The sequence below is a fragment of the Macaca fascicularis genome, chromosome 16 (genome assembly GCF_037993035.2).
Source record: "Macaca fascicularis isolate 582-1 chromosome 16, T2T-MFA8v1.1".
In the NCBI taxonomy this organism is placed as follows: Eukaryota; Metazoa; Chordata; class Mammalia; order Primates; family Cercopithecidae; genus Macaca; species Macaca fascicularis.
The window spans coordinates 34,336,123-34,349,677 of NC_088390.1; the positions used below are offsets into that span (position 1 = coordinate 34,336,123).

At 50.5% G+C, this 13,555-nt stretch overlaps 1 protein-coding gene and 1 long non-coding RNA gene across 3 annotated transcripts; one reads left to right on the forward strand and one right to left on the reverse strand.

Moving 5' to 3' along the window:
• The first annotated feature begins 598 nt into the window (after nucleotides 1–598).
• Nucleotides 599–7,281, forward strand: ERAL1 (Era like 12S mitochondrial rRNA chaperone 1). 2 transcript variants are annotated; one of them, XR_012425439.1, is made up of 10 exons: nucleotides 599–900; nucleotides 1,858–1,985; nucleotides 2,099–2,176; nucleotides 3,824–3,870; nucleotides 4,031–4,092; nucleotides 4,259–4,371; nucleotides 4,465–4,709; nucleotides 4,849–4,998; nucleotides 5,088–5,168; nucleotides 6,650–7,281. XR_012425439.1 is itself a non-coding variant. In XM_005583265.4 (10 exons), the coding sequence occupies exons 1-10, from the start codon at nucleotides 618–620 to the stop codon at nucleotides 6,770–6,772; spliced, it is 1,314 nt and encodes a 437-aa protein (XP_005583322.3). In that variant the 5' UTR covers nucleotides 599–617; the 3' UTR covers nucleotides 6,773–7,281. The 2 variants fall into 2 exon arrangements, 1 of the variants encoding a protein (XP_005583322.3); XM_005583265.4 differs by having other exon boundaries at nucleotides 4,461–4,709.
• LOC135967835 (uncharacterized) lies at nucleotides 7,276–7,598 on the reverse strand. The gene is made up of 2 exons (XR_012425441.1): nucleotides 7,511–7,598; nucleotides 7,276–7,396 (listed from the first exon to the last, which is right to left on the reverse strand). It is a non-coding gene; the product is annotated as an uncharacterized lncRNA (long non-coding RNA).
• Nucleotides 7,599–13,555: the final 5,957 nt, after the last annotated feature.

The following is a 13,555-nucleotide window of genomic DNA, read 5'->3' on the forward strand; positions in this document are numbered from 1 at the left end:
GACCTCAGATAGGAGACAGTAGCCGAAGCTTACAGGAGGGAAATCCACACCTGCTCTTCATCCCAAACACCGACCCAAGGACCACTCCTTGCAGGAGCCTAGTATAAAGCAAAGGTGCAGACAGCCCGGGGCCACCGCTGACCTCTAGGGCAAGGCAAAGTAAGGCTGGGAGAGGATCCTGCAGGCCAAAGGATGAAAAGGACTAGGAACAAACAACAACAAAACCCTTATGGGGACAGGCGGAACAGCGCCCCCTACCAGTCCCACAACCATTCCTCCCTCGATGGAAGGACGATTTCTGCTATTTGGCCTCATGGGAAATGTAGTTTAGGTGACGTGGCCAGAAGGGCCTTTTACAAAACTTTGGCAGAAGAAAAAAATACGTTGTGTAAGGGAGTCCAAAACTACCACCATGCTTGCACAGACTCTAAATACACATTTCCCCCCTTCCTTTGCCTCGACCAGTCTCCAGAGCGGTTCCTCCTCCCGCCCACATCCCCTGTGTCTCGGCTTTCCATTTGGGCCGACCTACCTCTCTCCTACTCGCTGGTTCGTCAGCCGCTCCGTTCAATCGTAGGAACGCTCTTGGTCGGTTCCCGGAGTGCCTTGCGGCTGTAATGGCTGCCCCCAGTTGGCGCGGGGCTGGGCTTGTTCAAGAGGTGTTAAGGGTCTGGCAGGTGGGCCCTCATGTCGCGAGGGAGCGGGTGATCCCTTTTTCCTCACCCTTAAGCTTCCAACGGAGGTGCGTGTCCTGCGTTGCGGGGTCCGCTTTCTCTGGTCCCCGCTTAGCTTCGGCTTCTCGGAATTATGGCCAGGGCTCTGCCCTGGACCACTTCCTCGGATTCTCTCAGCGCGACAGTTCGGTGACTTCTTGCGTCCCCGCGATGTCCATGCACAGAGGTAAAGAGCCCTGATAGGTTTGCCCGGAACTGTCACGTTTTTAGCACTGAAAGGTTTCTGGGGATATTGTCTTCGATTCTATTTTATAGAAAACGATGTTGAGGCCCTGACAGGGACGAGCAATGAAAAATCTCACAGGAGAGAAATAACAGTTTGAGTCGGAGAAGGAAACGATCTGGTCACAACCAGAGGCGCTCACTAAAGAGCATGAGATTGAAGGGCCACAGACAAAGCAGAACTATGGCTCTGCACCCTGACATGGGAAGCAAATTTGATCCAATAAATGCATGTTGGGCTTCATCTACTTGTCAAGACACAGTTGCACCTGGAAAATAGCACACTTTATTCTTCATAGTCCGGTATTGGAGACTGGACACAAACTGGTCATTGCAAAATGGCATCATAAGGAGACAATATAAAAAGACTGGGCCCTCTCCCTTCTTGACCCCTAGCCCTGCCTCCCGTCCCTCCTTCAGAAAAAACAAAAAAAAAAAGACTGGGAAAGCTTGCAGAGCCTTCATAGCGCCCTTAGTAGGGTGAGAGAATGACGGCTGAGGAATTATCTGGCTTTGTGTAGTCCAGCTTGCTTAAATGTACATACACTTCTCAGGCACAGCTACACATTAGAATTACATGCAGTAATTGACTATTAAGTGCCAGGCATTGTGCTGAGTTGTTTTACACAATTGCTAGTCATCAAAAAAAATTATAAGCTGGTAAGTAGGTACCATTAATATCAACTCGATTTTACATATGAGAAAACTAAAGGGCTCAGAGAGTTACTTTATAAATTAATGTAAATTAAGGGCCAAACAAAGTCTCAAAGTCAGGTCTAGGTGCCTTCAACCTGGTGCAGTAATTTTGTATCCCTGCTCCCTTTGTGGGCGGGCAGGAACAAGCACCTGACAGGAAATCCAGATTCCACTGTGTCTCACGCCTCTTCCCACTTGCACATAGATGAGCAGGATCTCCTCTTGGTCCATCACCCTGATATGCCTGAGAATCCCCGGGTCCTACGAGTAGTCCTCCTGGGAGCCCCGAATGCAGGGAAGTCAACACTCTCCAACCAGCTACTGGGCCGAAAGGTATGCTACACCCTTGACCATCCTACCCTTTACATCTTTTACTTCTTGCCATGCCTTCAGGGATGGTCTTGAAGGGATCTGGTACCTCACTGAGACTCCTTTGTTCATGGCAGGTGTTCCCTGTTTCCAAGAAGGTGCATACCACTCGCTGCCAAGCTCTGGGGGTCATCACAGAGAAGGAGACCCAGGTGGTGGGTACCTACAAAGGGAGTCCTTGAAACAGGACAGGGGGTGAAGCTAAGAGGGTCTCCCTTACCATCAGCCTTGAAGAAGATGATGGTTACATTCATTTATCTGAGGAAAGGGGGTTTCTTTTTTTCTTTTTTTTTTGGAGATGGAGTCTCACTCTATCACCCAGACTGGAGTTCAGTGACTCTATGTTGGCTCACTGCAAGCTCCACCTCCTGGGTTCACGCCATTCTCCTGCCTCAGCCTCCCAAGTAGCTGGGACTACAGGTGCCCGCCACCATACCTGGCTAATTTTTTGTATTTTTAGTAGAAACGGTGTCTCACCATGTTAGCCAGGATGGTCTTGATGTCCTGACCTCGTGATCAGCCTGCCTCGGCCTCCCAAAGTGCTGGGATTACAGTCGTGAGCCACCATGCCCGGCCAGGAAAGGGGGTTTCCTCTTCCTTTAGGCATGGTACAGTTCTGTCTCTACCTTGCCCTCCCCTGGCATCTAGTCAGAAAGATTTCATTCTCTTTTTTTTTTTTTTGAGATGGAGTTTCACTCTTGTTGCCCAGGCTGGAGTTCAGTGGCACAATCTCAGCTCACCACAACCTCTGCCTCCCGGGTTTAAGTAGTTCTCCTGCCTCAGCCTCCCGAGTAGCTGGGACTACAGGCATGTGCCACCACGCCCGGCTAATTTTGTATTTTTGGTAGAGATGGGGTTTCACCATGTTGGCCAGTCTGGTCTCAAAACTCCTGACCTCAGGTGATCCACCCGCCTCGGCCTCCCAAAGTGCTGGGATTATGAGCATGAGCCACCATGCCCAGCTGATTTCATTCTGTTTACTGTTTCCTAATCTTCCTTATATTCACAGTCATCGTCTTTCTCCAAGATGCCATCAAAGCAGAATGGTAAAAACCTAAGGTCAGCCTGGGTGCAGTGCACATATCCCAGCACTGCGGGAGACCAAAGTGGGTGGATCACTTGAGATCAGGAGTTCGAGACCAGCCTGGTCAACATGGTGAAACCCTGTCTCTACTAAAAAAATACAAAAATTAGCCGGGTGCGGTGGTGCACACCTGTAATCCCAGCTACTCAGGAGGTTGAGGCAGGAGAATTGCTTGAACCCAGGAGGCAGAGGTTGCAGTGAGCCAAGATGGTACCACTGCACTCCAGCCTGGGCGACAGAGTGAGACTCAGTCTCAAAAAAAAAAAAACAGGCCGGGCGCGGTGGCTCAAGCCTGTAATCCCAGCACTTTGGGAGGCCGAGACGGGCGGATCACGAGGTCAGGAGATCGAGACCATCCTGGCTGACACGGTGAAACCTTGTCTCTACTAAAAAATACAAAAAACTAGCCGAGCGAGGTGGCGGGCGCCTGTAGTCCCAGCTACTCGGGAGGCTGAGGCAGGAGAATGGCATGAACCCAGGAGGCGGAGCTTGCAGTGAGCTGAGATCCGGCCACTGTACTCCACCCTGGGTGGCAGAGCGAGACTCTGTCTCAAAAAAAAAAACAAAAACAAAAAAACAACAAAATATAAACCTAAAGTCAATAATAGCTTGACTGAGGAGGGAGGGCAGGCTCCTGACATCGCAGGTAGCCTCTCTCTCACTTCCCAGTCATAATCTTTTCTTCTGGGGTCTGGGTATCTCACTTTCCTGATTTTAGATTCTACTTGACACACCTGGCATTATCAGTCCTGGTAAACAGAAGAGGTAATGGTGGTGGAATTGGGGTGGATATGGGGGGAGGTACTGAAACAGGGTGGGGAGATTCCATTATAGGGGCTGGAAAACCCCTTTACCATACAACATCCCTCATCAGAAATGCCTGAGTCATAAGACCCTTCCTGACTGATGTATGTCTGTCCCTCAGGCATCACCTGGAGCTCTCTTTGCTGGAAGATCCATGGAAGAGCATGGAATCTGCTGATCTTGGTTAGGTTCAGGATGGGAACTTTAAGCCCAGTTTACAGGGGTCATGGCCTTTCATTCCTTGGTAGTTTGTGGGGCGAAAGCCAAGCCCATACCATGTAAGTTTTTGTCAGGGCAGGAGGAAGAGTGACCATTTCCTTTTCCTTCTTCTTGCCTTGCCATCTTCCAGTTGTGGTTCTTGTGGATGTCTCGGACAAGTGGACACGGAACCAGCTCAGCCCTCAGTTGCTCAGGTGCTTGACCAAGTTCTCCCAGATCCCTAGTGTCCTGGTCATGAACAAGGTGAGCACTACCCATCCGAGGAAGGGGTCTACTTCCCTCCAAGTCCCCTATCTCTGACCACACACCCTTTGCCCATCCCCCATGTCCAGATAGATTGTCTGAAGCGGAAGTCAGTTCTCCTGGAGCTCACGGCAGCCCTCACTGAAGGTGTGGTCAACGGCAAAAAGCTCGAGATGAGGCAGGCCTTCCACTCACAGCCTGGTACCCGTTGCCCCAGCCCAGCAGTTAAGGACCCAAACACACTATCTGTGGGAAACCCTCAGAGGATTGGCTGGCCCCACTTCAAGGAGATCTTCATGTTGTCAGCCCTAAGCCAGGAGGATGTGAAAACACTAAAGGTCAGTTAGTCTTGGCCATAGCCTGGCCCTTGGTTTCTACCATATGAAGACAGCCCTCTGATTTCCTCCTGGAAGCAAAAATGAGGAGAAAAGTCCTGGTTGGGATTAAGATGCCCGTCTATTCCCTCTGTTCCCACAGCAATACCTCCTGACACAGGCCCAGCCAGGGCCCTGGGAGTACCACAGTGCAGTCCTCACTAGCCAGACACCAGAAGAGATCTGCGCCAACGTTATCCGAGAGAAACTCCTAGAGCACCTGCCTCAGGAGGTGCCTTACAATGTACAGCAGGTACAGAGTGAAGGGTTCTGGGGGCTCTCTACCAGACACACACCTTTACCCAGGAGTATGACTGACTAATCTTTTGTCTCCCTGTACAGAAGACGGCAGTATGGGAGGAAGGACCGGGTGGGGAGCTGGTTATCCAACAGAAGCTTCTGGTGCCCAAAGAATCTTATATGGTAAGTGAGATTAGGCTCAGAGGAGAGATCAAGACTATGTTTGACAGGAGTTCTTCCCCTAGCTTGGAGCCCTGAGAGCAGGACCATGTCCTTCTCTCTTTTTTCTTTTTCTTTTCTTTTTTTTGAGACAGTCTCTGTCACTGAGACAGAGTCACTGTCACTGACAGTGCTCTGTCACTGAGGCTGGAGTACAGTGGTGGGATCACAGCTCACTGCAGCCTTGACTTCCCACGCTCAAGCAATCCTCCCGCCTCAGCCCCCTGAGGAGCTGGGATCAGCTAATTTTTTTATTTTTTATTTTTTTTGAGACAAAATCTGACTCTGTCACCCAGGCTGGAGTGCAGTGGCACGATCTCTGCTCACTGCAACCTCCGCCTCCTGGGCTCAAGTGATTCTCCTGCCTCAGCCTCCCAAGAAGCTGGGATTACAGGTGCCCACCACCACGCCCAGCTAATTTTTTGGTTTTTTTTTTTTTTTTTTTTTGAGACAGAGTCTTGCTCTGTGCCCCAGGCTGGAGTGCAGTGGCGTGATCTCGGCTCACTGCAAGCTCCGCCCCCCCGGGTTCACGCCATTCTCCTGCCTCAGCCTCCCGAGTAACTGGGACTACAGGCGCCCGCCACCTCACCCGGCTAATTTTCTTGTATTTTTAGTAGAGACGGGGTTTCACCGTGTTAGCCAGGATGGTCTCGATCTCCTGACCTCGTGATCCGCCCGTCTCGGCCTCCCAAAGTGCTGGGATTACAGGCTTGAGCCACCGCGCCCAGCCTAATTTTTGTATTTTTAGTAGAGACGAAGTTTCACCATGTTGGCCAGGCTGGTTTCGAACTCTTGAACTCAAATTGTCCGCCTGCCTCAGCCTCCCAAAGTGCCGCCTGACCATCCGCTAATTTAAAAAAAAGTTTTGTAGAGAAAGGGTTTCACTATGTTGCCCAGGCTGGTCTCAAACTCCTGGGCTCAAGCAGTCCACCCATCTTGGCCTCCGAAAGTGCTGGGATTAATGGGTGTGAGCCACTGCACCTAACCCTCTCCTTTTTTAATTTTTTAATCTCTTTTGAGCCAGGGTCTTGCTCTGTCACTCAGGCTGGGGTGCAGAGGCGCAATCTCAGCTCACTGCAACTTCTGCCTCTCGTGTTCAAGTGATTCTCCTGCCTCAGCCTCCCAAGTAGCTAAGATTACAGGTGCCCACCACCATGCCCAGCTAATTTTTTGTAGAGACAGGGTTTCACCATGTTGACCAGGCTGGTTTTGAACTCCTGACCTCAGGTGATCTGCCCACCTCAACCTCCCAAAGTGCTGGGATTACAGGCATGTGCCACCGCACCCGGCCACCCTCTCTTTTTTTTAAAGAAGGGTTGCACTTTTACCCAGGCTGAACTCAAACTCCTGTTCTCAAAGGATCCTCTCACCTCAGCCCCCCGAATAGCTGGGACTACAGGCATGTGCCATCATTCCTGTCTTCCTTCTCTTTCATATACCCTCAGAAACTGCTGATTGGTCCGAAGGGCCATGTGATCTCCCAGATAGCACAGGAGGCAGGCCGCGACCTCATGAACATCTTCCTCTGTGATGTTGACATCCACCTGTCTGTGAAGCTCCTCAAGTGACCACCCTCTACTGATCCTCCCAGGACATTCCAGCTCAAGCTGCTGGCAGGAACTGACCAGATCTGTCCTTGGCTGGGGACCCTCCAGGGACTGGTGAGAGACATGAACACTGACTGGCTGCTAGCTGGCCTGGCCCTGCTGAGTCTGCACAGTCCCTGCCCAGCTGTGTCTCCTGTTGGAAGAAGGAACTGGCCTTAGCTCAGTTTCCAGGTGGTTCCTCTGCCTGGGACCACAGCTACAAAGGTGTAGCTAAGAAGATGGCTCATTGGTGGGAGCAATATCACCCTACCTCCAGCTAGCTATGGGCCCAGAGTTTCTCCCTGAGTTGCTGTTGCTGGTAGGGAGATTTTCTCTTCCCGCCCTCACTTCCTTCACCTTGAACTTGGATAAGAACTCGTGTCTCCTGAATGAGGTAGCGCCTTCCATCTGCTCCCCAATTCTTGATCTCTCCCACCCCATCCCTCTCCCCAGTCTTGGATACTAATAAAAGACAGGCATTCTGGTTCTCATCTTTATTCCTTTTATTTATTTATTTTTATTTTTTAATATTAGGGACTGAGTCTCACTATGTTGTCTAGGCTGGTCTCAAACTCCTGGGCTCAAGAAATCCTCCTGCCTTGGCCTCTGAAAGTGGTGGGATTACAGGCTTAAGCCACTGTGCCTGGCCTCATCTTTATTTCTTTACAACAGGAAAGAGAACATGTATCCCCTCCCCTACCCGCCATCCCATGCCCTCACCCCGCCTTGTTTGAGCTGGAGTCTCCCTTCCAGTAGTCAGCTCCAGGGTCCTGAGTTCTCTTCCTGGCACGTTTTCTGGATATAGCAAGAGAACCCTTACCATTACTAAACTCAGTAATGGTAACGGTTTCCTTGCCATTCCCAAGTGCCCTGGCAGTCAGTAGGCTGTGACAGGCTGAGCGGAGAGCTTCTTGGGCTTGCAGCATCTCTCCTGTCCTCCTTGTCAGGCTCCAGAGCTGGGGGTGCCCGGACTAGTACATCATCTATACTGTAGTGTCTCATCACAAACTTACAGTATATGATGATATCCCAGCCAGGGCCCCACTGAGGGTACAGGATGCATGGCTTGAAAAGTACTGTGGGGGGCTGGGGGCAGAACAGAACAGGTCAGGGCTGGACACACACAGCTCCCTGCTCCCTGCTCTACGGCTCCCTCCCTGGCCAGCATCTCCTTGATTCTGTGGTCAGGCACAGCCCAGGTGGGTTATGGGAAGGGGAGTGGAGCTAGGGTCTGTTGAGATCTCATAGGGACCCAGGGCCAGTGTTAAAACAAGCCAGAGATGGCATAATGATGCAGAAGGTTCCCTTTGGTCAGACCAACAAGCAGACAAGCAGACAGACCCAGAGAAGGTGCACTTACCTAGAGCTGGAGCTGCAGACTGAGGAGGCCTTTGGATGCAGGGAGGATCTGTCCCTTCCTCTTCCTTGAGCTGCTTGCCTTTTAACATACTGGTCCCTCCTCTGGGTGGGGCACTTCTCCTGGCCCTGCCTCTTAACCCTTGCCCTGCTAGAGTCCACGAAACAAGGGTCACTGGCCCCTCTCCCTAGAAGGCCTTTTTTCCTTTTTTTTTTTTTTTTTTTTTGAGACGGAGTCTCACTGTGTCTCCCAGGCTGGAGTGCAGTGGCGTGATCTCTGCTCACTGCAAGCTCCGCCTCCCGGGTTCATGCCATTCTCCCGCCTCAGTCTCCTGAGTAGCTGAGACTACAGGCGCCCACCACCACGCCCAGCTAGTTTTTTGTATTTTTAGTAGAGACGGGGTTTCACCGTGTTAGCCAGGATAGTCTCGATCTCCTGACCTCGTGATCCACCCGCCTCGGCCTCCCAAAGTGCTGGGATTACAGGCTTGAGCCACCGCGCCCGGCCAGAAGGCCTTTTTTCACCACTGTCTCATGGACCACATTAACCCTGAGGTTCACCCTTCACTCCCATCTCCAAGAAGCTCGTCATCTCTCCTAGGCTGGGAATGAGAAAGAACAGCCTCATCCCATCCATCAGCATTTAATTGCTGGTCAGATCCCTGGTGGAAGGTTTTTCGTTTTTGCTTTTTTTGTTTTGCAGTGGTGGTGGGCAGTGTTAGTTGAATCTCTATAGGGCAGGAAGGGTCCTGGCAGCTGGACCTCCAGCATCTGTCTGGCAGCCGAGCTCACACTACCCGTTAGCCTAAATTTCTATTCCCAGCCCCTGTCCCTGTGTTTATAATGAGCTCAAGGAGGCCAGACCTAGGCAGGCAGAGAGACTCTGCCTAGCACTGCCCTGGCAAGGTCCTCTTGAGGGTTGCTCTGCTAGGAGATTTGAGAGCAGCTGAATCCCCAGCTCTTGTGGGTCTGCTCTTCAAAGCTCAAAGCACATCCAGTGAGAGCCTAACACTGTTTGGTTCTTTGCCTCTGGGGTAGGGGAGAGGCACCTCAAAGCAGGGCCTCCGCTGTTTAGAATCCCCATTCTGGGGGACACGCCCTTCCCTCTTCCCTAACCTAGAGATCTGGTGTGTGTGCTGGAAGGCAGTTTATACCCTTCCTCTGCAGGGACAGACTAGAGCAGGATGGAAGTGGGAGAAGAGACCCAACCTTTTCTGGGTCCTGTGGAGGTGTTCTATTTCCTGAGGCCACAGCACGCTGACACATGTAACCCTCTGCTTAGCATGGTCTTCCCTCCTTTCTTGTCTAGTCAGCTCCTAGCACCTCTTCAGAGCTCTTTTTTTTTTCTTCCTTTTTTTGAGACAATTTAACTCTGTCACCCAGGTTGGAATGCAGTTGTGTGATCACGGCTCACTGCAGACCCCCCGGGCTCAGGTAATCCTCCCACCTCAGCCTCCCAAGTAGCTGGGACTACAGGCATGCACCACCACACCTGGCTAATTTTTGTATTTTTAATGGAGACAGAGTTTTGCCATGTTGCTTAGGCTGCTCTCAAACTCCTGGGTTCAAGTGATCCGCCCACATGGCCTCCCAGAGTGCTGGGATTACAGGCACAAGCCACAGCCTCCCTCTTCACATCTCTAAGCATTACTTCTGCAGGGAAGTCTTCCCAGACCATTTAAGTCCCCCTGATAGGGGTTTATTTATTTGTGTGATTATTCACATTAAGTAAATAATCATGAGGGCCTTGTTTATTCACTGATGTACTTCTGTGTTTGTTTGGTTGATTGGTTTTTTTGAGCCAGAGTCTTGCTCTGTCGCCCAGGCTGGAGTACAGTAGCACAATCTCGGCTCACTGCAACCTCCACCTCCCAGGTTCAAGTGATTCTCCTGCCTCAGCCTCCTGAGAAGCTGGGGCTACAGGCACTCGCTGCCATGCCCTGCTAATTTTTTGTATTTTTAGTAGAGACAGGGTTTCACCGTGTTGCCCAGGCTGGTGTTGAAATCCTGAGCTCAGGCTATCCGCCCGCCTTAGCCTCCCAAAGTGCTGGAATTACAGGCGTGAGCCACCGCACCCGGCTCACTGATGTACTTCTATCACATAATTAGCGACTAAATAAATGTTCCAGACTACATCAAGCTGAGCCTAATGTAATGTGGGGGAGGAGAGAGACCTTGGCCTGAGGAGGCAGATGGACAAAGTTGTGGCTGTCTCAGGTGTGCCATTTTCTCTCTGGGACCCTCGCTGTTCTTATTTGTAAATAGGAATAACAATAGTCTCCAGTTCACAGAGTTGCCAGATCTAGGGGATCAGCTGCTGGTGCCAGTCAACAGAAGGAGTTCAAACAAGTTCATTCCCACTTCACCCCATTCACTCAGGGACCCCCACAAGGCCCGTCCTTGAACATCTGAAAGCCCATGGAATATTCTTGAAAGCCACCTGGGACCATTGCGAGAACCCAGGTCGAGAGGTGACAGGTCCCAAGTGACAGTCTCAGCTCTGCTGTATCCAGCTCTGTGACTTTGGACCAAGTGTTCCCACCCTCAGTTTCCTCAAATTTAAAATGGCAGCTGTCAATACCTACCTTATACAGTGATGAAGAGGGTGATATGAGCACTCATCTCAAGCTCCCAGATCAGGTCCTAACACATATGAAACAAATGTCAGTTTCCTTCTTTACTTCTTTCTTCTGTCTCACAGGCTGTGTGGCTGGGGACAAATTACACTTCTCTGAGCTTTGGTGGTTATACACATCTTGCCAAGTTGTAAGAGTCAAGTCAGAAATATGAGTGAGAACCCAGGTACGGTGGCTCATGACTGTAATCCCAGAACTTTGGGAGGTTGAGGGGGGCAGATCGCTTGAGCCCAGGAGTTCAAGACCAGCCTGGGTAACATAGTGAGACCCCGTCTCTACTAAAAGTACAAAACAAACAAACAAACAAAATAGCCAGTTGTGGTGGCATGTGCCTATAGTCCCAGCTACTTGGTGGGCTGTGGTGAGAGGATCACTTTAGCCTGGGAAGTCGAGGTTGCAATGAGCCATGTTTATACCACTTCAGCCTGGGTGACAGAGTGAGACTCTATCTGAAAAAAAAATTAAAAATAAAAAATTAAAAAAAAAGAGAAAGAAATACAGAAAGATGAGTGAGGGCCAGGTGCAGTGGCTCACGCCTATAATCCTAGCACTTTGGGAGGCTAGGGTGGGCAGATCATTCGAGATCAAGAGATCGAGACCAGACTGGGCAACATGGTGAAACTCCATCTCTACTAAAAATATAAAAAATTAGCTGGGCATGGTGGCATGCACCAGTAATCCCAACTACTTAGGAGGCTGAGGCACAAGAATTGCTTAAACCCAAGAGGCGGAAGTTGCTGTGAGCCAAAACTGCACCACTGCCATCTACCCTGGGTGACAGAATGAGACTCCGTTTAAAAAAAAAAAGATGAGTGACAAAGATTATGAATCCAGCTGCCCCAGCCAGGTGAGGCATTGTCACTGTGTCCACTCCTGCTTCCCCTGACCCCCTTTCCTGTCCTGTGTCTCTCCTGTGAGGCCACCTCTATTTAGAGACCCCACAGACAGCTCAAGCTCCTTCAACAGAGCGAGGGCTTTGTGCACTAGGGCAAGCTTCATGCCACTTACTTCCTAGACTTCTGCCTAGTCCCTGGGGGCCAAATCCAAAGGTGAGTATGGGCAGAACCTAGGGGTCCTGAAGGGAAAGGAGAGAGATTATCTCAACCAGCCAGAGATCCTGTGACTGTGGCCTCTGGCCAGGGGTGGGGATTGCTGTGAGTAGGGTGTGGGTTGGAGGAGAGTCTGGGCCTGGGTGGGATAGTCAGGGGGCCCTGATAAGCAGACACTGGGCTATCAGGGTGGGGGGCCCAGCAGCCTTCTGTTTATCAGGAGTCAGCAGGGGTCAAAGCAGGGCTGAGGACACTTCACTTCCCGCCCAGGGCTGTCTTCCTGGATAGTTGTTCTTCCATTTCTCTGCCTCCCCAGTACCCCACAGGGAGTTGGAATGTGAATCCCTCTCCTTCTCTGCAAGTCACACGGAGACTCTCTGGCCAGTACAGGGGTGGGAGGACACGAGCTAGGGCCTTAGGCCTGACTTTTAAATTCTGACAGCTTTTGCTTCAAACCAGGAGCTCCGTGTCTCTCCTGAGGCCAGTGAGGCAAGTCTGGGGCCTTTGTCCTTCTAACTTCAACCCCTGCCACTGCATCTTTAAGCTCTTGATTGTTCTTTAGGTCTTTTTTGGAAGAAGTCCTAAAGTGTATGGTGATTGATGAAGTTAAGGATGGTCAGATCTGCACAGGTCCTTCAAAATCATGGAGCTCAAGTCTCCCATTTATATAGGAGAGAAACTGAAGCCAGAGAGGAGGAGAGAATTGTTCAAAGCTTGCGGGTTCCCTCCACCTCTCAGCATCGGGGAACAATGCATGACTCAAAGAGGAACAGGAAGCAGCCGTAGACACTCACAGACAGATACACATAATGTGCAAAGCACACACATACAAATGCACACATGTGCACTGCCCACATGTACGCAGACATATAACACATAGAGATACGCAGCATACACATTAAAAAAAGAAATTCAGGCCGGGCGCAGTGACTATAATTCCAGCACTTTAGGTGGCTGAGGCAGGAGGGGTCGCTTGAACCCAGGAGTTCGGACTGGCCATGGCAACATAGGAAGACCTCATCTCTCCAGAAACATTTGAAAATTAGCTCCTGTGGGCCAAGTGCAGTAACTCAACACCTGTAATCCCAGCACTCTGGGAGGTCGAGGCGGGCGGATCACCTGAGATCGGGAGTTTGAGACCAGCTTGATCAACATGGAGAAACCCCATCTCTACTAAAAATACAAAATTAGCCGGGTATGGTGGCGCATGCCTGTAATCCAAGCTACTCAGGAGGCTGAGGCAGGAGAATCGCTTGAACCCGAGAGGCGGAGGTAGCAGTGAGCTGAGATTGTCCCATTGTACTCCAGCCTGGGCTACAAGAGCAAAATTCCATCTCAAAAAAAAAAAAAAAAAAAAAATTAGCCAGCTGTGGTGGCACATGCCTGTATTCCTAGCTACTTGGGAGGCTGGGGTGGGAAGATTGCTTGACACCGGGAGACTGAGGCTGCAGTGAACTGTGATTGCAGCAGCACTGGGAGGCTGGCTGAGTGAGACCCTGTTTCTAAAAAATACATAATAAATTCAGCGGATAGAATTACTCTTATTTTCCTCTTGGTTGCTTTACTATGTCTCATGACATTAGTAGTTTTATACAAGGATAAAAGGAGGCCAAATAATATGGTTATTCAATGCTCTTCTCATTCAATGTCTCATAGCACAGACAGTAGCAAAACTCATTCAGGAACAAAGGACTTTGAGAAATTCTGAGAAGCTAGAAAACTGG

What these genes read in the sequence shown, in the direction of transcription:
- ERAL1 (XM_005583265.4), top strand. Translation starts at nt 618, where the DNA reads ATGGCTGCCCCCAGTTGGCGCGGGGCTGGGCTTGTTCAAGAGGTGTTA. An exon ending in GTGTCCTGGTCATGAACAAG is followed by an intron (nt 4,372 to 4,460) that starts GTGAGCACTACC and finishes CCCCATGTCCAG; the next exon opens with ATAGATTGTCTGAAGCGGAA. An exon ending in AGGATGTGAAAACACTAAAG is followed by an intron (nt 4,710 to 4,848) that starts GTCAGTTAGTCT and finishes CTGTTCCCACAG; the next exon opens with CAATACCTCCTGACACAGGC.